At 41.2% G+C, this 24366-nt stretch overlaps 1 protein-coding gene across 2 annotated transcripts in view; it reads left to right on the top strand.

Annotated features, from left to right (window-relative positions):
• OPRK1 (opioid receptor kappa 1) overlaps positions 1 to 22987 on the top strand; it is a 36576-nt gene extending 13589 nt beyond the window's left edge. The window contains exons 2-4 of one of the 2 annotated variants that reach the window (XM_064267708.1): positions 17260 to 17612; positions 19938 to 19948; positions 22060 to 22987. In XM_064267708.1, the coding sequence (XP_064123778.1) occupies positions 17260 to 17612; positions 19938 to 19948; positions 22060 to 22575 (880 nt within the window). In that variant the 3' untranslated portion in view covers positions 22576 to 22987. Of the gene's footprint in view, positions 1 to 17259; positions 17613 to 19937; positions 19949 to 22042 lie in introns of both variants that reach the window. The other variant, XM_003408315.4, reaches the window with a different exon arrangement.
• The last annotated feature ends 1379 nt before the right edge of the window (positions 22988 to 24366 follow it).

Genomic DNA, 24366 nt, shown 5'->3' with positions numbered 1-24366 from the left:
CACTACACACCGATCTTTTCCTCCTGTGCATTGCTGTAGTTTACATTAATAATTTTGACTACTTTAATTGAAAAGATCCTGAGGCATCCTTCATGCCTAGTGCATTGGTGTATGGAGCGGGCACTTAGCACACTGTTGAAACACTGAAGGAATGAAGACAGGACAGGTAGCTACACCTAACTGGACAGAGAAGAAAGTGTACCGGTGTCAACATGGGGCACAATTGCAGGGAAAGGTTAAAAACAACAAATATATAAAACTAAAAATTAGTGCTTGTATTTGAAAATACATATACAGGCAGTCCTCGGCTTACAATGGGGTTCCCTTCCAGTGACTTCATCGTAAGTCAATTCTGATGTAAGTCAAATAACTCATTCTTTTTGTTGTTTGTTTTGTTTTGATCACCATGGGCTTTTATTATCAGCATCTTTATAAATCCATTTTTATTGTCTTTGGGGGTGGGAAACATTGCATATAATCTTACAGTTATATTTTAGGACATATATAAAAAAATAAACAAATCCTAAAAATTTACTTCAACGATGAAGAAGAGTTGGACAAAGGCATTTTGTCAGTTGTAATAACTCCTCTTATAGGAAGCTTCTGGATCATCTGGATTATCCCTGAAATTGGGGATGGTGTTTCTAGTCAGAAAATTAGTGAGAGTTGCCTGAATGGACCTTTTCCTTTTTTTTCTTCGTATATTTCACGGTAACATCTCACTGCTTCCCAAATCTGCCTGTTGACTTTAGCAAAGCGATCAGCGTTTGGGTCCATGTTTTCATGCAACCTAAGCCCTTGATTTAATTTAGAAAAAACTCCAGCTGATCCTTTAACTGTAAAATTGTTTTGACAACTAATCTCCTTTTTCCTCATTATTTCTTTCTTCATCATTTCTTTCCTCTTCAAAATCCATTAAGTCCTGATCTGTCAATTCCTGTTTTTCATGATCTGTGAGCTGTTCCCCATCAGTGATCCAAACCAAAAATCAAACGCAGTGCCATCAGGTCGATTCCAATTCATAGCGACCCTGTAGGACAGAGTAGAACTGCCCCATAGAGTTTCCAAGGAGAGCCTGGCAGATTCAAACTGCCGACCCTTTGGTCAGCGGCTGTAGCACTTAACCACTATGCCACCAGGGTTTCCCCATCAGTGATATCAAGTTCTAAATTCAATTTTCTTGCCTTATGGGCAATTATTCCACCAAGCTCTTCCATCATATTATCCTGATCAAATGCTTGGAGTGTGTTCACATAACTCAGCAATTTTTTCCAAATCCTTGCATGCATTTTCCTGTAACTTCCTCCCAGGAAGATGTACTAACAATAGGATGTACAAACGAAAGACAAAACGAAGAAACTGACGGTCATAAGTGTGGTTTGTTGTACCTTGAATACATCATAAGTTGGGGACTACCTGCATGATGCTTAGTCATCAAGATTATGAGTTGATTATGCTACTGTCATGAAACTGAAAAAAACAAATCCTGATTAAAGAAGCATCATTTAAATAAAAAGAGAAAAACACACAGACCATGCACCTCAATAGCAAAGGAAGCTAATGATCCGAGCATTATCTCTTCTCCCTGCATCATCTTGTTTGGCCACAGCAGGCAGAAGGGAAGAACAACACATGGAGAAAGAGCCATTATGCCAGGCTGCTGTCCCTCCAGCCAGCCTTCACAGACACCCTGCCTAGCAACATGGCTACTGACATAACTTTGTTCCCGTCTGCATTGTGCAGACTCTTCCAGCTGCCAACTTAGAGGGCCATCCCTTAATTCTCTGTGAAGAGCTTCCTTCTTGTTAAAGCACTCAGCTAGGAGGGTCTTTGGTTGAGGTGTGGTGGGGGTAGCAAGCCCCCATCCTCTGAGTCAGAGAACACAGCTTTGCCAAGCAAGCCCTTCATCCCCCATAGTAGTAGGCGTGTCGCCTGGTGATGGCGCTCCCTGTGTGCACCCTGGTTTCTGTGGTTGCCCTCCTCTTCCAGGCCTGCTGAACCCACCCCCCTGTGCACATCCTATTGTAGTTTCCAGGTTTGTAGACAAGCCAGGTTTGGTGAGGACACCCCATAGTCTTTGCTCTTTTAGTGCCATATGCTCCTGTGGTGTGTATGCTAAAAAGTGCAACAACTCACAGCTTTTCTACCCTAGCGAGAGATTCTCACCCAGGTGGCTGCCATTTTACTTGAAACACTTGCGAATTTTTCTAATGCCATGTGAATAAAATAGAAAATAGTCTCACATCCTGTTATAGTAAGAAAAATGACTTGTTTCTTCACCCGTGGACGTGCAACAAGTGAAAGGACTAATGTTTTGTGTTGTTTACGTACAAGTAATACCCAGATGCTCAGTGTCTTTGAGGGTGAGGGTCTTTTGTATAATGGTGTGTTCTACAGAATCCAGTCCAGCATAGTACATAAAGGACTGCCAGGAAGTATTGGTGGCATTCACAGTTTATTCATTATTTTAAATATCTTTTTGTTTCTTCCCTTCCAGTGTTGTAGGTTCATGAAAGAGTGTCCCCCAGAACGCTGGAAAAGGGGAAATTGCCCAGTCATCCCCTTCCAGAGCCTCCCACAGAGGTTTCTGGCTCTGGTTTTGCTGCCCTCTGACTCTGGGACATTTTAGGCTGACTATTGACCTCCCTGAGCCTCACTTTCTCAATCTGTATTTGAAAAACCCATACATCTCCTGGGTAAACTCAGGCCATTGTTGTAAGAATCAAATGAAATATATGGAAGTCAAGATACTGGCTGGATAAGTTATCAAGTGCTGGGAGGTGTAAGAATGCAGAAATTGGAACCAGTCAGACCTGGGCTTGATTCCTGCTATGCTTTCTGTAACTACATTCCTTTGAAAAATGTACAGACTCCTGTGATTCTTCAGTGTTGCATCTATAAAATAGGCATAATGATGCCAACCCCTAGAGCTGCTGTGAGCATTAAGTGAGATGAAGCAGGTGGAATGTACAGCACTGACCTAGGAAGTTTTTGGAATAAATGGTTATTATGGTTATCATCATTAATATGAACCATCTCAAAATATGGTAGCAATGCCCCAACACTGGAATATTGGCAGAAGTCACTGGTCCTGGCAGTAGGAGAGTGCCAGTGGTTCCTAGGTTCCTGTCACGGGTTGAATTGTGCCCTCCAAAAATATCTGCCAACTTGGCTAGGCCATGATTCCCAGTGTTGTGCGTGATTGCCTACCATTTTGTCTGGTGTGATTTTCCTATGTGTTGTAAATCCTGTCTCTATGATGTTAATGAAGTGGGATTAGCAGCAGTTATGTTAGTGGGGCAGAATTCAATTTACAAGATTAGGTTGTGCTTAAACCAATCTCTTTTGAGATATAAAAGAGAGAAGCTAGCAGAGAACCAGGTGGACATCATACCACCAAGAAAGCAGCACCAGGAGCAGAGTGCATCCTTTGGATCCAGGGTCTCAGGACTGAGAAGCTCCTTGACCAGGGAAGATTGATGACACAGACCTTTCCCCCACAGCCCATAGAGAGAAAAAGCCTTCCCTTGGAGCTGGCACCCTGAATTCGGACTTCTAGCCTCCTAGACTGTGAGAGAATAAATTTCTCTTCGTTGAAGCCATCTACTTGTGTTATTTCTGTTATAGCAACATTAGATGACTAAGACAGTCCCTGACCTTCTGGGTGGTGATGGTGGCAGCTCCCACATGAGAAGTCTTGGCAAAACCAGTCTGGGAGCAGGGACTTTTATTACTATTGTTAGAGCATCTATTTCATGCTTCTGTTTGTTATAAATATTTTGTGAGCCGAGAGCAAGCTATCACTTTACATTTTATGATTCCATAAAGATGCTTATTTCATTTTATTATCATTTGTGTCATACCATCCATGTTCTTCTAGCATTTGTGGCCCCAGACTTCGTTTTTAGTCTTATCTTTTATATTGAAGCTGTTGTTTTGTGCACTTGAGTCAGTTCCAACACAAGCTGAGTAGTGGTAAATCTGACTGAGAACATTAACTAGAAACGACATTCTACTCCCTTGCATGTGGTAGCTGGCAACTTTCATCCATTTGAGAGAGGGAAGAGGAGCTGGGGAAAAGGAAATAGAGTACGTACCCTGGGCCAGGTGCATTCCACTAATTATCTCAGTAAGTCTATGAGATAAGCATTATGTTTCCCATTTTGTAGTGGGGGAAACTGAAGTTCAGGGTGGTTAGTGGCTTCTCCAAAAGCTGCCTATTAGCTGGAAAGAAAATAAGTAGATCCCAGGTGTGTGTAACTTTATAAGGCAAGGACCTAACTTCGTGAGAAAGGAGAGTCACAAAATACAAGAGTAGTAGTCTAAAATATTGCCCTCCAGAATCTTTGTTAGAATCGGGGCTTTTATGGAAGGAAGTTGAAAGAGTGGCACGTCGATTTGTAAGTTGCATTTTTCAAACATAAAATCTTATTTTTAAGAAAACCAAAACCAAACCCATTGCTGTTGAGTTGAATTCCAACTCATAGCGACCATACAGGACAGAGGAGAACTGCCCCCATAGGGTTGCCAAGGTTGTAAATCCTTACAGAAGTAGACTGTCACATCTTTCTCCTACAGAGCGGCTGGTGGGTTTGAACTGCCATCTTTTGGTTAACAGCTGAGTGTATAACCACTGACAGCCAGGGCTTTATTTTTAGGAAGATGATATTTAAACAGATATTATTTGTCTTTCTCATTAATACGGTTGGCTGTTCCCCAATAAGTAGATTTGCTTAGTTTTCTATGTCTTTATACAGCCGCGGTTCTGGGTGCTTGGCCATGCATATTTAATCATTTTCTAACTCTAACCACCAGCTTACCAGTTTGCTGTTGAGTTGATTTCAACTCATGGCAACCCCATGTGTGTCAGAGTAGAACCGTTCTCCTTAGGACTTCCAGTGACTGATTTTTTGGAATTAGATTGCCACACCTTTCTTCTGAGGTACCTCTGGGTGGACTCAAACCTCCAAGGTTTCGGTTAGCGGTCAACCGTGTTAGCTCTTTGTACCACCTAGAGATTCCCTTTCTAACACTTGCAGGCAGTTAGTAATGTTTGAGGAGAAAGTGCAAATGCAAAACATATTTTTAAATAAATTCCTTCATTCTCCACATTAAAGCACTGTTTATTTGACAGAGCTTCAAAATGGAAGGCAACAGAGAGAGACTCCAGTACAGTATCAGTCTTTACATGGCCTTCCCATCCAAACACGGACAAATCCATTTCCTAAAAAAGAGAGAAGAGAGGAAGGGAGGGCTGGAGAGGGGAAGGATGCTAAGCATGAAGTGTGACCCAGTGTGTCAGATACTTTGAGTAGGGTCGTTTACAACCTTAACTCCTTTACTCTGGGGCAGGTTTTCTTGTTCCGTTTATCATGAACTGAAACTCAGAAAAGTGTACTGATAATGTAGGGCAGCCCAGGAGCTCAGACTCAGAACTCTGTGTCTACACTAGAGCACACTGTCTTCAAGGGGAGCCCTGAATGTCCTGTCACTAAATTTCAAAAGAAATTTCTCATATGGAAGTTTATACATTGAATGACATAGACACCCAAAAAACTCCTTACTGTCGAGTTGATTCCGACTCAAAGAGACCCTATAGGACAGAATAGAATTGCCCCATAGGGTTTCCAAGGAGCGACTGGTAGCTACTGACACCAGTTTTATGTCCAAAGCAAAAGTGGTTTGCCAGAAAAGAAAAAAAAAAAACCATTACCATCAAGTCAGTTCTGACTCATAGTGACCATATAGGGCAAGATGGAACTATTCATAGGGTTTTCAAGGAGCAGCTATTGTTGTTGTTGTTAGGTACTGTGGAGTTGGTTCCAACTCATAGTGACCCTATGTATAACAGAAGTAAACACCGCTTGGTCCTTCACCATTCTCACAATCGTTTTGGATTCGAACTACCAACCTATTGGTTACCAGCCATAGCACTTACTCCACCATCAGGGTTTGCCAGAAGACAGCTCTTATAAATGACCTGTAATAAAAGTCAAGGGCATAACACTGAAGAAGCCCGACTCCTGGAAGGTGCCTGTGGGATAGTTGCATTAATTGTGATAATATATGCAAATCTGAGGTGTGTAGAAAGGAATAAACATACGATTTTCCCAACATACCTTATCTCCAGAGCCTCCTGGAAAACTAATGGTATAGTGTGTGTCACGGATTGAATTATGTCCCCCCAAAAATGTGTGTATTAACTTGGCTAGGCCGTGATTCCCAGTATTGTGTAGTTGTCCTCCATTTTGTGATTGTAATTTTTTTAAATAATTTTTATTGTGCTTTCAGTGCAAGTTTACAGATCAAGTCAGTCTCTCACACAAAAACCCATATACACCTTGCTACACACTCCCAATTACCCTCACCCTAATAAGACAGCCTGCTCTCTCCCTCCACTACCTCTTTTCATGTCCTTTTCGCCAGCTTCTAACGCCCTTCACCCTCTCATATCCCATCCAGGCAGGAGATGCCAACATAGTCTCAAGTGCCACCTGATCCAAGAAGCTCACTCTTTACCAGCATCCCTCTCCAACCCATTGTCCAGTCCAATCCATGTCTGAAGAGTTGGCTTCAGGAATGATTCCTGTCCTGGGGCAACAGAACTTCTGGGGGGCCATGACCACCGGGGTCCTTCCAGTCTCAGTCAGACCATTAAGTCTGTTCTTATGAGAATTTGGGGTCTGCATCCCACTGCTCTCCTGCTCCCTCAGGACTTCTCTGTTGTGTTCCCTGTCAGGGCAGTCATTGGTTGTAGCCAGGCACCATCTAGTTCTTCTGGTCTCAGGATGATGTAGTCGCTGGTTCATGTACCCTTTCTGTCTCTTGGGCTCGTAATCACCTTGTGTCCTTGGTGTTCTTCATTCTCCTTTGATCCAGGTGGGTTGACACCAATTGATGCATCTTAGATCGCTGCTTGCTACCATTTAACACCCCAGACACCACTCTTCAAAGTGGGATCCAGAATGTTTTATTAATAGATTTTATTATACCAATTGACTTAGATGTCCCCTGAAACCATGGTCCCCAGACCCCTCCCCCTGCTACGCTGGCCTTCGAAGCATTCAGTTTATTCAGGAAACTTCTTTGCTTTTGCTTTAGTACAATTGTGCTGACCTCCCCCGTACTGTGTGCTGTCTTTCCCTTCACCTAAAGTAGTTCTTAACTACTATCTAATTAGTGAATACCCCTCTCCCACCTTCTCACCCTCCCCCCTCTCCTAACCACAAAAGAATGTTTTCTTCTCAGTTTAAACTATTTCTCAAGTTCTTGTAATAGTGGTCTTATACAATATTTGTCCTTTTGCAACTGACTAATTTCACTCAGCATAATGCCTTCCAGGTTCCTCCATGTTATGAAATGTTTCACAGATTCCTCACTGTTCTTTATCGATGCGTAGTATTCCATTGCGTGAATATACCATAATTTATTTATCCATTCATCCGTTGAGGTTGGGCGGGGCCAAGATGGCTGACTAGGTAGAAGCTACTTCGGATCCCTCTTGCAACAAAGACTCGGAAAAACAAGTGAATCGATCACATACATGACCATCTACGAACCCTGACCATCAAACACAGATCTAAAGAGTTGACCTGAGTGACAGAGACTGAGAATGAACAACCACGAGGAACCAGCGACTGTTTTCGGAGCCTGAAGCCAGCATCCCAGTCAGGAAACCTTGGCACTGGGCTTTGGACTGGGCGCAGGGGAGCTGAGCACGGCATCCTGAGACAGCGCAAACACGGGACACAGCCCTAGCCCCCAGAACTGACCTCGGGGGAAGCCCAACCAGTGCACGCAGGCAGCGCAGTGACACGGCTGACAAGAGGAGAAGTCACCGGGAGGCAGCGACTGGTTTTGGAGCCTGGAGTGTGGCGTCTCAGCTGGGGAACCTTGGTGCTGGGCTTTGGACTGGGAGCAGAGGAACTGACCACGGCCTCTGAGACAGCGCAAGCACGGGACATGGGCCTGACCTTCGGGGGCAATCTCTACCCAGCCAGCGCACACAGTCGATGTGCCCCTCAGGAATCTCAGATAAAACAGTCATCCCAAGCAAGATAAGTAACTTTTGTCTATATTCCTGGGTGCTACTCTCTCCTATTTATCTGAACCCTCCCATCCCCTTCCCAGGCGGCTTCATTAACAGTGGAATTTCCTGAGCCAGAGAGTGAAGTGCCCTGTGGTTTTTCTTTCCTTCTTTTTTTTTTTTTTTTTTGGTCTATTCCTAACCCATTCTCCAGGCCTGAGAGAAGCAGCTACAAAAAACCCAGGGACCAAAAATCCCTCCCTAATTGGACTAAAAACACAGAACCAGCTCCAGCCAAACATACGTGATCCACAGTTTTGGGCTTTCATCCCTACAGGGAACAAGGAGGCTATTATAATGCAGAGGCATTTCTGATAGGGATCTGACTGTAATTTTTTTAGCGGATTACTAGAAAGACAAGTTTCCCATTCATCCCTTGATGGCCACCTTGGTTGCTTCCATGTTTTTGCTATTGTAAACAGTGCTGCAATAAACATGGGTGTGCGTCTATCTGTTCATGTAAAGGCTCTTATTTCTCTAGGATATATTCCAAGGAGTGGGATTGCTGGATCGTATGGTAGTTCTATTTCTAACTTTTTATGGAAGCACCAAATCGATTTCCAAAGTGGTTGTACCATTTGACATTCCCACCAGCAGTGTAGAAGTGTTCCAATCTCTCCACAGCCTCTCCAACATTTATTATTTTGTGTTTTTTGGATAAATGCCAGCCTTGTTGGAGTGAGGTGAAATCTCATTGTAGTTTTGATCTGCATTTCTCTAAAGGCTAATGATCGTGAACATTTCCTCATATATCTGTTAGCTACCTGAATGTCTTCTTTAGTGAAGTGTCTATTGATATCTTTTGCCCATTTTTTAACTGGGTTATTTGTCTTTTTGCGGATGAGTGTTGCAGTATCATGTAGATTTTAGAGATCAGGCGCTGATCAGAGATGTCACAGCTAAAAACTTTTTCCCAGTCTGTAGGTAGTCTTTTTCTCTTTTGGTGAAGTCTTTGGATGAGCATAAGTGTTTGATTTTTAGGAGCTCCCAGTTATCTAGTTTTTCTTCTATATTCTTTATAATGTTTTCTATACTGTTGATGTCATGTATTAGGGCTCCTAACATTGTCCCTATTTTTTCTTCCATGATCTTTATCATTCTAGATGTTATATTTAGGTCTTTGATCCATTTTGAGTTAGTTTTTGTGCATGGTGTGAGGTATGGGTCTTGTTTCATTTTTTTGCAGATGGATATCCAGTTATGGCAGCACCATTTGTTAAAAAGACTGTCTTTTCCCCATTTAACTGTTTTGGGGCCTTTGTCAAATATCAGCTGCTCATATGTGGATGGATTTATGTCTGGATTCTCAATTCTGTTCCATTGGTCCATGTATCTGTTGTTGTACCAGTACCAGGCTGTTTTGACTACTGTGGTGGTATAATAGGTTCTAAAATCAGGTAAAGTAAGGCCTCCCACTTTGTTCTTCTTTTTCAGTAATGCCTTATTTATCCGGGGCCTCTTTCCCTTCCATATGAAATTGGTGATTTGTTTCCTCATTAAAGAATATCCTTGGGATTTGGATCGGAATTGCATTAAATATATAGATCGCTTTTGGTAGAATAGATATTTTTATATGTTAAGTCTTCCTATCCATGAGCAAGGTATGTTCTTCCACTTATGTTAAGTCTCTTTTGGTTTCTTGCAGAAGTGTCCTGTAGTTTTCTTTGTATAAGTCTTTTACATCTCTGGTAAGATTTATTCCTAAGTATTTTATCTTCTTGGGGGCTACTGTAAATGGCATTGATTTGGTGATTTCCTCTTCGATGTTCTTTTTGTTGGTGTAGAGGAATCCAACTGATTTTTGTATGTTTATCTTGCATCCTGATACTCTGCTGAACTCTTCTATAAGTTTCAGTTTTCTGGAGGATTCCTTAGGGTTTTCTGTGTATAAGATCATATCATCTGGAAATAGAGATACTTTTACTTCTTCCTTGCCAATCTGGATGCCCTTTAATTCTTTATCTAGCCTAATTGCTCTGACTAGGACTTCCAGCACAATGTTGAATAAGATTGGTGATAAAGGGCATCCTTGTCTGGTTCTTGATCTCATTGGGAATGTTTTCAGGCTCTCTCCATTTAGGGTAATGTTGGCTGTTGGCTTTGTATAAATGCCCTTCATTATGTTGAGAAATTTTCCTTCTATTCTTATTTTGCTGAGAGTTTTTATCATGAATGAGTGTTGAACTTTGTCAAATGTCTTTTCTGCATCAATTGATAAAATCATGTGATTCTTGTCTTTTGTTTTATTTATGTGGTGGATTACATTAATTGTTTTTCTAATGTTGAACCATCCCTGTGTACCTGTTATGAATCCCACTTGGTCATGGTGAATTATTTTTTTGATATATTGTTGAATTCTATTGGCTAGAATTTGGTTGAGGATTTTTGCATCTACATTCATGAGGGATATAGGTCTATAGTTTTCTCTTCTGGTGGTGTCTTTACCTGGTTTTGGTATCAGGGATATGGTGGCTTCATAGAATGAGTTTGGTAGTGTTCCATCCTTTTCTACGCTCTGAAATACCTTTAGTAGCAGTGGTGTTAACTCTTCTCTGAAAGTTTGGTAGGACTCTGCAGTGAAGCCATCTGGGCCAGGGCTTTTTTTTGTTGGGAGTTTTTTGATTACCTTTTCAATCTCTTCTTTTGTTATGGGTCTGTTTACTTGTTCTACCTCTGTTTGTGTTAGTTTAGGTAGGTAGTGTGTTTCTAGGAATTCATCCATTTCTTCTAGGTTTTCAAATTTGTTTGAGTATAGTTTTTCATAGTAATCTGATATGATTCTTTTAATTTCAGTCGGGTCTGTTGTAATAACACCCATCTCATTTCTTATTCAGGTTATTTGCTTCCTCTCCTGCTTTTCTTCTGTCATTTTGGCCAATGGTTTATCAATTTTGTTCAGTTTTTCAGAAAACCAGCTTTTGGTCTTGTTAATTTCTTCAATTGTTTTTCTGTTGTCTATTTCATTTGGTTCTGCTCTAATTTTTATTATTTGTTTTCTTCTGGTGCCTGTGGGTTTGTTTTGTTGCTCTCTTTCTAGTTGTTCAAGTTGTAGGATAGTTCTTTGATTTTGGCCCTTTCTTCTTTTTGGATGTGTGCATTTATTGATATAAATTGGCCTCTGAGCACCGCTTTTGCTGTATCCCAAAGGTTCTGATAGGAACTGTTTTCATCCTCATTGGATTCCATGAGTTTCTTTATTCCATCCTTAATGTCTTCTATAATCCAGTCGTTTTTGAGCAGAGTGTTGTTCAGTTTCCAAGTGTTTGATTTCTTTTCCCTGCTTTTCCTGTTATTGATTTCCACTTTTATGGCCTTATGGTCAGAGAAGATTCTTTGTAATATTTCAATGTTTTGGATTCTGCTAAGGCTTGCTTTGTGACCTAACATGTGGCCTATTCTAGAGAATGTTCCATGTGCACTAGAAAAGAAAGTATACTTGGTTGCTGTTGGGTGGAGTGTTCTGTATATGTCTGCGAGGTCAAGTTGGTTGATTGTAGCATTTAGATCTTCCGTGTCTTTATTGAGCTTCTTTCTGGATGTCCTGTCCTTCACCGAAAGTGTTGTGTTGAAGTCTCCTACTGTTATTGTGGAGCTGTCTATCTCACTTTTCAATGTTGATAGAGTTTGTTTTATGTATCTTGCAGCCCTTTCATTGAGTGCATAAATATTTAATATGGTTATATCTTCTTGGTGTATTGTCCCTTTAATCATTACATAGTGTCCTTCCTTATCCTTTCTGATGGATTTAACTTTCAAGTCAGTTTTGTCAGAAATTAATATTGCCACTCCTGCTCTTTTTTGATTGTTGTTTGCTTGATATATTTTTTCTGTCCTTTGATTTTTAGTTTGTTTGTGTCTCTAAGTCTAAGGTGTGTCTCTTGTAGGCAGCATATAGATGGATCTTTGTTTTTTAATCCATTCTGCCACTCTCCGTTTCTTTATTGGTTCATTTAGTCGCTTGACATTCAGGGTAATTATGGATAGGTATGAATTTAGTGCTATCATTTTGATGTCTTTTTTTGTGTGTTGACAGCTTCTTTCCTACTTGATTTTATGTGCTGAGTAGATTTTCTTTATATATTGTCCTTTCCTCATATTTGTTGTTGATTTTGTTTCTGCTGAGTCTGTATTTTTCCCTTGTGTTTTATTTTGATGAATAGGATAGTTTGTCTCCTTTGTGGTTACCTTGTTATTTACCCCTATTTTTCTAAATTTATAACTAAATTTTATTTCTTTGCATCGCCATATCTTCCTCTCCATATGGAAGGTGTATGATTACATTTCTTAGTCCCTCTTTATTATTTTAATGTTGTCTTCTTTTACATAATAACATCACCGTTACCCAGTATTGGGCTTTTTTTTTTTTTTTTAATCTTGCTTTTTTTTTTTTTTTTTTTTATTTCCCTGTCTGGGTTGACTTCTGGTTGCTCTGCCCAGTGTTCTAGTCTTGGGTTGATACCTGATATCATTATTGATTTTCTAACCAAAGAACTCCCTTTAGTATTTCTTGTAGTTTTGTTTTTTATGAATTCCCTCAACTTGTGTTTTTCTGGAAATGTCTTAATTTCACCTTCATATTTAAGAGACAGTTTTGATAGATATATGATTCTTGGCAGGCAATTTTTTTCCTTCAATTTTTGAAATATGTCATCCCTTTGCCTTCTTGCCTGCATGGTTTCTGCTGAGTAGTCTGAGCTTATTCTTATTGGCTCTCTCTTGTAGGTGACTTTTCTTTTATCCCTCGCTGCTCTTATAATAGTCTCTTTATCTTTGGATTTGGCAAGCTTGATAATAATATGTCTTGGTGACTTTCTTTTACGATCTACCTTATGTGGAGTTTGATGAACATCTTGGATAGATATCTTCTCATCTTTCACAATATCAGGGAAGTTTTCTGCCAACAAATCCTCAACAATTTTCTCTGTATTTTCTGTCATCCCTCCCTGTTCTGGTACTCCAATCACTCGTAGGTTATTTCTCTTGATAGAGTCCCACGTGATTCTTAAGGTTTCCTCATTTTTTTTAATTCTTTTATCTGATTTTTCTGTAAACATATAAGTGCCAAGTGATTTATCTTCAAGTTCAGAAATTCTAGCTTCTACTTGCTCAATTCTGCTTCTCTGACTTTCTATTGAGTTATCTCATTCTGTAACTTTATTGTTAATCTTCTGAATTTCTGATTGCTTTCTGTCTATGGATTTTTCCAGCTTATTAAATTTTTCATTATGTTCCTGAATAATCTTTCTAATTTCTTCAGTTGCTTTATCTGTGTGTTCCTTGGCTTATTCTGCATATCGCCTCATTTCCTTCCTGATGTCTTGAAGGGTTCTGTATATTAAACTTTTGTATTCTGCATCTGGTAATTTCAGGAATGCACTTTCATCTAGAAATCCCTGGATTCTTTGTTTTGAGAGCCTTTTGAGGTGATCATGGCCTGTTTCTTTATATGACTTGATATTGACTGTTGTCCCCAAGCCATCTATAAGTTATTGTATTAGTTTATGCTTGCTTACTGTGTCGTAGCTGCTTGCTTTGTTTTGTTTTGGTATACCCCTATGGGTTGCTAGAGTGCGCTAGCTTGATTATTTTCACCTTTGGAGCTTTGGTGTCCTGTCCCCAGCTGGCTAGAGCTGTTATCAGGTATATCAGTCTAGGAGTCCATTCAGTTTTCTTGTATGAATTCGACTCAGGTTTCCAGGTAGCTGATATCAAGTGTGTGGTATGGGCTCTGTCATACAGTCTTAGAGGGGCAGGAGTGATTGGGGTATATACCTGTATCTGATTGCAGCAGGGGGTCACGCTCTGAACAAGGCAGGGGGGTGAGAGTTGACCCCCAAGTTTCTCTGAGGAAAACGCATCTCTGTTCCCTAGAGCGTGCTGGCGGGTGGGTTCTGCAGAGGGACCGTGGGCACCCAAAGTTTTTGGTTGTAAGGACTGGGAGGTACCAGTTATCTTTGGGCCCCTGTAGTGGGTGGTTGGGTGACCTGAGTGGAGCTTCTAGTCCTTAGGTCCCTGTTGTGGGCAGGTGAGGACCTTGTTTAATAGGCAAAGCAATGTCAAACATCAAACACCCACCTCTCCACTGCACAGCTGAAATGGTTGGAGTTTGCCATCAAGGGCCTATTCTCACAAAATAGGCCCAGGCAGGTCCATGCAGAAGGCAACGGTGCTCAAGGTCCATGGAAGGTTTATGCCTGGACAGGAGCCACTTCTGTCCTGAGCTCCCCCAGTTAATGGAGCTAGGAAATTATCTTTTCCCCCCAGTTGCAAATTTTGTCCTTCCCCAAGGCTGGGAGAACAGCTCCAGGTGCTCACCAGGGTCTATTTCAGGCCTGGGGATTCAGCCGCTGAAGCTGGGGGAGGGGGTGGGGGGGGTGCGGTAAAATATACACAAGTACTTAGCTTTTGCCGAGAGCGCCCTTCTCCTCAGGTTCTGGAGGTGTGAGTGGGCTGTGTGGCTGGCTCCTTCTCCCTGAGGAAACTGCGGCTGAACGCTAGGACCAGCCCGCTGCCTCTCCGGGAGTGGTGCCTGAGGGCCCCCCGCGATTCAGGTCCGGCAACTCCTCTCCACTTCTGAACAGTCTCTTCCTTCCCCTGCCCCTCAGTTCGTTGTCTAAGCTTGCCTTTGATGCTCAGGGCTCCTAGCTTGTCACAAATATACTCGTTTGACTTGTTTTTTGGGGTCTTTGTTGTAAAGAGGGCTCCACAGAAGCATCTGTCTATTCCACCATCTTGGCTCCTCCTCTCTCCTGTGATTGTAATTTTTTGTTAAGGAGGATTAGGGTGGGATTGTAACACCACTCTTACTCAGGTCACCTCCCTGATCCAAGGTAAAGGGAATTTCCGTTGGGTGAGGCCTGCACCACCTTTTATCTCTCAAGAGATAAAGGAAAGGGAAGCAAGCAGAGAGTTGGAGACCTCACACCACCAAGAAGGCAGTACCAGGAGCAGAGCATGTCCTCTGGACCCGGGGTGCCTGTGCTTGAGAAGCTCCTCGACCAGGGGAAGGTTTAGGACAAGGGCCTTCCTCCAGAGCCGACAGAGAGAGAAAGCATTCCCCTGGAGCCGACCTCCTGAATTTCGACTTGTAACCTACTACCAAACCAACGAAACCCCGTGCTGTCGAGTCAATTCCAACTCATAGCAACCCTATAGGACAGAGTAGAACTGCACCATAGAGTTTCCAAGGAGCACCTGGCGGATTCGAACTGCCAACCCTTTGGTTAGCAGCTGTAGCACTTAACCACTACGCCACCAGGGTTTTCTGTAACCTACTAGACTGTGAAAAAATAAATTTCTCTTTGTTAAAGCCATCCACTTATGGTATTTCTGTTATGGCAGCACTAGATGACTAAAACAGTATGGAACCTTCAAAGCTCTAGAGATGTCTGAGGAAGCAGCCTCTAAGCAAAATAATCATTTTAATTCAGTTTTAGTTGAAAATGGAAGTTATACTAAACTTCATGTTAGGATGGGAAGAATGATTTGATCTTGAAAGCAATCTTTCTAACCTACTTTGAAAATTACTGCCCCCTCAGCTGGAAGATGAAACAAATTACTTGCCTTAAAAATCTCTCATGTTTGGAGAAAAGCCATGTCAGAAGTTTTTCTTCTCTACTGTATCAGACTACATTTAGTGCTATGATGTGTATAAGAAAAGAACTCAGCCTGCTTTATCTATGTAATGCATTTAAAATGACCAGTAACCTAATGCTACACTGGTAAGCAAAAGTCAGCAAAACTAATTTTGCTTCAGCAATTGTAATTTAAACTATTGAATTGTAAAAACCATTTTTTCATTGTCAAAAGGCATCATAATTATAATAATTGATTTCTCAAAATAATCCTGAGAAGTTGAGTGTGTGTTACATTTATTTTACATAAGTGAACGAATAAAAAGTATTTTGTCTCAGAGAAAGACAACTTTCAGTGCAGTCAGTGAGTCAAAGGCATAATATGCTGACCATGCTATCTAATTTTCATCTGGATTTCTAGACTAACAGCTATGTTTTTGAGAAAAACATGTTTTTCCTCAGTGGTCAAAACCATATGCCTGGAGGGATCTTGACCAAGTGACCATCTGCACCCCTCAAAATACACATATTCAGAAAGACTGCTATCTGGGTGCTGTTGCCAACAAGGTATTTTTGCAAGATAGACAAAGAAAATACATGTCCGCATCTTGTGATCATGATCTAAGCATGCTGTGAAACTATCTGTAATCACTAACTATACTTTTAATAACCAGTAACCAATCAGATGGTGATTATTACAATATTCATTGATTTTCCTCTAAATGCCCTCCCTATGGCTTGGTTCCTGTTTTTACCCCATAGGAATACTTGTATAACGAAACCACCCCAGACTATCTGGTTACATTTTCAATGGGCTACTATGTAGTGCCCCAATTGCAAATTGTTAAACCCTTAGTAAACCTTTCTGTTTTAACTTGAAGCAGAGTTCAAGTTTTTCTCTACCACAATTGTAAAAAATGCCTAAATCAATCAATTCTAGATAGAATTAAAATGAATTGGCAGTGACAAATAAAAACTATCACATGCAAGTTTGTGAAAATACCTATATGTATTATCAGTTGTATCTACATTATTTTCTTTTCTTTACCTTTTGATCTTTTTACTTAAATATTTTATGAGGTATTGTAGATGGTTGCACAACATGATTAATCTTTTTGGTGCCACTGAATTGTACGGGAAAAAATGTCGAATTGACAAATAGTTTATAGATTGTTTAAAACAAACAATAAAAATATTTTATAAGAAAACCAGTAGAATATAAGCTAAATAAAATCAAGGGGTTATGCCCATTTTCTACTATTCCCAATATCCTTTTACATACTAAAAACCAAAACCAAACCTGTTGACACTGAGTTAATTCTGACTCATAGTGGCCCCTTGTGTTACAGAGTAAAACTGCTCCAGAGGGTTTTCTTGGCAGTAATCTTTATGGAAGCAGATCGCCAGGCCAACCTTTAAGTTAGTAGTTACGTGCAAACTCTTTGCACCATCCAGGAACCTTCTTTTACATTTTAGATCCTCGATAAATACATAAAGAATAAGTGAGAATGAACAAGCATAATCAATAGTCTAAAGGCTGTTCATCTTATGGATTTGACAGGAAGATGGAGGAAAATGATATTGCTTCTTGTCTTGTAGATACACAAAGATGAAGACAGCAACCAACATTTACATCTTTAACCTGGCTCTGGCAGATGCTTTAGTGACTACAACCATGCCCTTCCAGAGCACAGTCTACCTGATGAACTCCTGGCCGTTTGGGGATGTGCTATGCAAGATCGTCATTTCCATCGACTACTACAACATGTTCACAAGCATCTTCACCTTGACCATGATGAGTGTGGACCGCTACATCGCCGTGTGCCACCCTGTCAAGGCGTTAGACTTTCGCACACCCTTGAAGGCAAAGATCATCAACATCTGTATCTGGCTCCTGTCATCATCTGTTGGCATATCTGCGATAGTCCTTGGAGGCACCAAAGTCAGGGAAGGTAAGAGAGTCATTTTTACTCAATGCTTTAAAATGTAACTTTAGGCAAACTTCTAATTTTGGAGTGAATAGGACACGCACATGTGGGAGAAAGATGTGGCAGTCTGCTTCTGTAAGGGTTACAGCCTTGGAAACCTTACGGGGCAGTTCTACTCTCTCCTGTTTGGAAGCTATGAGTTGGAATTGACTTGACAGAAATGTGTCAGGACACCCATGACTCATGGTGACTCCAAGTGTTCAGAGTAGAACTGCACTCTATAGGGTTTCAAGGCTGTGACCTTTCGGAAGCAGATTACCAGGCCTTACTTAGAATAAGGATTTGGGGTCACTGTGAGTCAAATTGACTCAACAAAAATTAATAACAACAGGACACACATTTAGAGGAACAGTCAGGAGATATATAATGCCTAAGTCATAAAAGTTGAGAAATAACATGATCCTGTGTTCCTTTCTACCTCTAAACACAGAATGAGATCATGAAGTTACTAGGATACAGATATCCCATCTACCTCCTGCTCCTGAAATGCATTTCAGAATCTGGAGAGGTGGGGATGACATGAGAACCTGCAGGCATATTCATTTGCAAAGTACAGCCTGGTGATTCCAGTTTACACCTTCTCACACCCCCTCTTTCTCCCTAATAAGGGCCTTATATCATTAGAGACCTGTGCTAACTCTTTCCTCCTTTCTCTTCAGTGGTCATTCTCTAGATCACTATCTTAACAGCTTCATTTGGCTGCTGTTATTGTTGTTGTTAGCTGCTGCCAAGGTGGATCCCAACGCATGGTGACCCCATGCACAATGTAACAAAATGCTGTCTGGGCTTAGGCCATTCCCATGATTAGTTGAGCATCAGGCTGTTGTGATCCGTAGAGTTTTCACTGACTTATTTTTGGAAGTAGATTGTCATGCCTTTCTTCACAGCCTGTCTTAGCCTGGAGGTTCTGCTGAAACCTGTTTAGCATCATAGCAACACACAAGCCTCCAGTGACTGAGGAGTAGTGGCTGCGTATGAAGTGCATTGGCTGGGAATTGAATCTGGGCCTCCTGCATGGAGGGAAAGAATTCCACCAGTGAACCACCACTGTCCCATCATTTGGCTGTAGGCCATTTAAAATTGTGCTTATAGCTAGATGGTAGTTACAGCTGAACAAAACTGTGGGATTGTGGACATGTCAGTTCTTGCCTCAGCTAAGTTAATCTATGTTTTTCCTTATATTTCTCAGACAGTGGTTCTCATCTTTGGCTGCACATTGGAATCACCTAGACACTTTAAAAAACACTGCTGTCTGGGTTCCACCCCTGGAGAATCTGATTTGAGTGACCAGGGCCAAGCCTGCAGGTAAAGATGTTTAAGATCTCCTCAGATGACTCTAGCGTGCAGCCAAGGCAAGAACTACTGTTCTAGGAGTTTTTCTTTACTGGCAGACTTTCGCAGGTATGGCTGTGAAAATAATTTTGATCTTAATAGAAATTCACTGGGGGGAGGAAAGCAGAGCAATGACTCTGGACTTTATGAATGCTATTTACTGTTCCAGTAGAAGTCTAAAATATTCCAGTTTATTGGGGAGGCTTGTGATACCTGAGAGTATACATAATTGAATACACGCAGCAAAGGACTTTCAAGGTCATAGGGAAAGGGCAGGCCCTAAAACCATAGCTTGTCTTGTGTAGTACACATTTCTTAATGAAACATAATCTTTTTTTCTGAAACTGTAAAATGAATTTCCAACATAGTCACAGCAGGTGTTAAGCTATAATAGCTGGTAATTTTTAAGGAGTGCCCAGCCTTCTCTATCAGATAAGGATTCTTGATTGAATATGATTAATCACACACAGGATTTGGTTTCTTCATGCTTCCAACAAATGGAATAAAATTGCCAGAAACTGCTCTGAGGCTAAGGAGTTCGTGCATAATAACTCAGATTCAAGAGGAGTCGCTGTGAGTCCACCACAAGGGTGAAAGGAATGGGCACAGTAACAAAAGAAGATAGATGATTTTCCCCAGGAGAAATGATGAACTGTTTTTTCTACTCCATGTTACAGTTGTGGACTTAACCACTACATTTCTCTAGTCATTATCAAAGAATGACAGCTTAGAAGAAATGGACTTCAGTTAGGGTTTTGAAAGAGAAAATAAAGACAGATGACGTTTATCCAGAAGGAGTTTCTATAGATGAAAGCATGCAGATGCAATGGAAGAAAAGATGAACCTCTGCTGGCAGAGGATTAATTGGTACAATGAAGAGAGGAGAAAATGGGAGAAGATTGAAGTAGTGTTGTAGGGAACCCCTGTCTTCCCGTGTGTTTTTGTTTTCTAAAGCAGGTTCTGTTGATGTGATACAAGGTTGTCGTGGGCTGTCCAGAGCGTTCACTGTGGAGTGCTGCACCCCTCTGCATGTTTAGATTCCTGGGTAACCAGGAGAAGCATTCTACAGCATCTTAGCACCTAAGCAGAGCGAGTGGCTTTTGTAGCTCATAGTCTCATGTCTGTGGAAATGCTCACTGTCTTAGTTTCCTAGGGCTGCCATATAAACTACTCAAAGTGGGTGGCTTAAAGAACAGAAATGTATTATGTAAGAGTTCCGGAGACTAGGACATCAAATTAGGATGTTGGCCTTGTTGATTCCTTCTGAGGGATCTGAGAGAGGAACTGCTCATGTCTCCCTCCTACCTTCTAGTGTCTGCCAGCAATCCTTGGCATTCCTTTGTTGTTTGTTGATGCATCTGCCTCCATCATTGCTTGGCATCTCCCTTCCCCCTTTGTGTGACTCTCTTATCAGACACTACTCAGAAGAGATTAGTACTGTGACCTACCTTACCCTGGTATGACTCAACTGATAATATCTTCAATGAAAAACACTATTTCCAAACAAGGTCACATTCACTGGTATAGGGGTTAGGACTTCAACATATCTTTTTTGTGGGGGCACCATTCAATCCATAACACTCACTGAAAGGAATCAGGCGTCCATTGTTTTAGAACACGTCCACTTGGACAAACACATCTCAGCTAATGGTTCAGAGTTTAAGGTATTTCTGTCTGGTTGATAGCACAGCTTTGGAATCAGACTGCCGAGGGTTGAATCCTGACTTCACCATTCACAGGCAGTGTCACTTTGGAGAAATTGCTTTGTCCCTTCACTTCCTTATCTGCAAAAACAGGGCCAGGGAAAAAGAGGAAGACCCTCAATGAGGTGGATTGACACGGTGGCTGCAAAAGGTTAGACAGGCCTATAAAACAAACAATAACACACATGAGGAACAAGCTTCTTAGTTCAATCAAATATAAGAGACCAAATGTGCAACACCTGCCCAAAGGCAAAGACAAGAAGGCAGGAAGGAACAAGAAAACTGGATGAATAAACACAGGGCACCCAGGGTGGAAATGGAAAGGGAGAGAGTGCTGACATGTTGCAGGGATTGCAACCGGTGTCACAAAACAATTTGTGTATACACTTTGAACGAGAAACTAATTTGCATTGTAAACATTCACCTAAAGCACAATAAAAAAAATTTTTTAAAGCTACTCATCTTGGGTTCCTGCTTTTTCTAATGTTAAGGTCACTCCACAGAGAATACTATCTGGTAAACAGAAGCAGAACAAAAGAACAATTACCTAAGTAAACAGACAAAAAGAGTCGGTACGTCCGCATTACTTAGTTAATGTTGGTCAAAATGAAAAGTGTGCCAGACTTATTCACCTTGATGGTGATCTGCTGCTGCTTATGATAGTTCTGTTCCTCCTCCTCCTCTTCTTCCTCTCCTTCTTTTTTTCCTTCTCCTTCAAGAGTTTTATTCGTGTTTCAGAAATGCACTTAATCACAGTGAACACAGTTCATTAGATCACAATACTTGGGCCATAGTTATACAAATTTTATATTCATTTTTATTGATTTGTATAATGATTTTATTTTTAATTTTTTTTCAGACAACGTGGCTTTTGTGAAATTGAACGGCTAGGTTTGAAGTACTTAGTTAGGTATTGCAAATGAATACTAGTTTTTGTTGCCAGAGCTTTAGGTCTAGGAGAGTTGTTAAAAAGTAGAAATCCGAATGAGAGCCCATGCCATAAGTGGACAATCTAGCTCTTCCTGAAAGTCATCAATATCAAATAAGTTTCCAACACTAGATAATTCATATTGCCAACTAATCTTACTAATTTATTCTGTAGCACATGCATGTTGCCAATAAATGAAGACTTTCAAGCTTCATTGTTTTGTACACAAAGATAAGATGGTAATATAATATGGTATTCGTTTATAATTTAGCAAACCGCTTCGAATAATATTATCTCACCATAATTGGGCCTTTGCAACCAAAGATGTCAAAATTCACATTTAAAGCATGTTGCAGCCATGGTAACAAAACTAATGGATTTGTGTGTGTGTGTGTGTGTGTGGTTTTGTTGGTGTTGGTCACCTCCTTCAGATGTGGATATCATCGAGTGCTCCTTGCAGTTCCCAGATGACGACTATTCCTGGTGGGACCTTTTCATGAAGATCTGCGTCTTCCTCTTTGCCTTTGTGATCCCTGTCCTCATTATCATTGTCTGCTACACCCTGATGATCTTGCGCCTGAAGAGCGTCCGGCTCCTCTCTGGCTCCCGAGAGAAGGATCGCAACCTCCGCCGGATCACCAGGCTGGTCCTGGTGGTGGTGGCTGTCTTTGTGGTCTGCTGGACCCCCATTCACATCTTCATCCTGGTGGAGGCTCTGGGGAGTACCTCCCACAGCACGGCAGCCCTCTCCAGCTACTACTTCTGCATTGCCTTGGGCTACACCAATAGCAGCCTGAACCCCATCCTCTATGCCTTCCTTGATGAGAACTTCAAGCGGTGTTTCCGGGACTTCTGCTTTCCCATTAAGATGAGAATGGAGTGCCAGAGCACTAGTCGGGTCAGAAATACGGTTCAAGAGCCTGCTTACATGCAGGATGTGGATGGGATAAATAAGCCAGTATGACTAGTCGTGGAGATGTCCTCTTATAGTTCTGCAGGAAGAGAAGAGTTCAATGATCTAGGCTCAACTCAGATTACAACTGCAGTCTGAGATGAGAGAGGGAATTTTTAACAGACTTTTAGAAATCCTGTGGTCTGAAGTCAGCCATTAGCAGCTCAGGTCAGTGGATGCAGAAGGCCAGAGAGAGTAAAACGAAAGATTGACCAAGCAAGTGGAAGCCCTCGCTGGGTTAGGAAAGCAAGGCTGACTCCCAGTTCCTACGCGAACAAAGAAACAAACCTTTTTGTTCCAGTAACCTAGTTCTAATTCAGCACCCTTCTGCTGTGACCTTCATATGTAATATGGTTTCAAAAGCTCTGTTTAGAAAAAAAACAAAGAAAACGTTAGTTTCAGAATTCAGTGGACATTCAGTTGAGATGCTTAACATTGACTGCAACAACCTCAAAAAGAGTGATAACCACTTCTGGACTCTTGCCCAGCTTTATGCTCTGTGGACTAGCATTCCACGCGGCTGTGTGTTGAAAATTCCAGCTTACATGTGCCTCGGACACACACCTTAGGTGTCTGATGTTCCTGTGTAATAGAACATTATCTTGATATTGATGAAACTATTTAAGCATGCTGAAGGTGGTATCTAACATGATTTACTTTTTTGATAACTACTGAGTTTTTTAGCATGTTATTCTCATAAAAAATCTCATGTAACGCATGCCCTAATATCAAGTAACAAAGTGGTTTGAGTATCTCAGTAAGTATATCTAGTTTCATATGTAAATATAGTATATTTGCAAATAAGGAATGGGCTTCCTTTCAGCCAGGCCACTTCCTGAGGGCCTGCTAATGATGTTCCCCAGTTATTTAGAGCTGATGTTGAAATCTCTCCCCAGCATATCAGCTGTTCCCTGGGAGACTGTCATGGTGCCATCACTGACGCCCTGAGCACCATCTACCGCTTTACCAGTGCCTGTAACTCACGTGTTCATGCATTCAACCCACTCCCAGGCTGCAACTCTAGGCAGTATCTAGTTGCAGCATCTGTTTATGAAAATGGAGCTATTACCACATTCCCTCTAGTCACAGAGGATAGGGCATTTTGCTTATGTATATCTTGGGATATAATTTAGTGGCTTTCAGCAGAAAGTAAAATTGCTCGTAAATGTGGGCAGAATGAGGACATTATGTCACTCACGGTGCCAGAACATACCTTGAACTTTGTTCTGCAGAGAGTGCACCTGCTGGGGATGATACCATGAGCAGCACATTTACGGTAATTTTGCTAAAACTTCCAGGGGACATATAAATCCACCCCCTCTTTTTTTTTCCTCCTGAGCCTTACGGTTTCAGAGGTAATAGCTTTTTTCTATAATGTGTCTCATCATAAGAAAGGGATAATTCAGAAATAACACTTATCTCTTCTTAAAGCCTGTATGTTATGAGGGCCTCACCCTCTGGAATTTAATGGGAAAATCAAATGTATGGACCAGTGTAGCTCTAGACATCATTACATCTATAAGTCCTGTTCACACTGTACTTTCTCTTTAGTGTATATACTCTCTTTTGAAAACAAAACCTTGTATCGAAGGTTTTACGTGTGGCTTCAGAATTTTACTGTGATCATGTTTTAGATTTTCATGCCACCTAACACAGAGGACTTAAGGCTAACATACAGGAGCGATATCTGTATATAGAGAGAGTAGTTCCAGGAAAAAGCCCTGTTGAAACTCTTATGGAACAACAAAACCCAGGAGATCTTCTCGGCGGATTCTTACGCAGAGCAAAAATATAACAGAGATA

This window comes from Loxodonta africana, chromosome 14 (genome assembly GCF_030014295.1).
Source record: "Loxodonta africana isolate mLoxAfr1 chromosome 14, mLoxAfr1.hap2, whole genome shotgun sequence".
Taxonomy (NCBI): Eukaryota; Metazoa; Chordata; class Mammalia; order Proboscidea; family Elephantidae; genus Loxodonta; species Loxodonta africana.
Note: the sequence above shows the minus strand (reverse complement) of the source record. Positions and strands in the feature narration are given on the sequence as shown.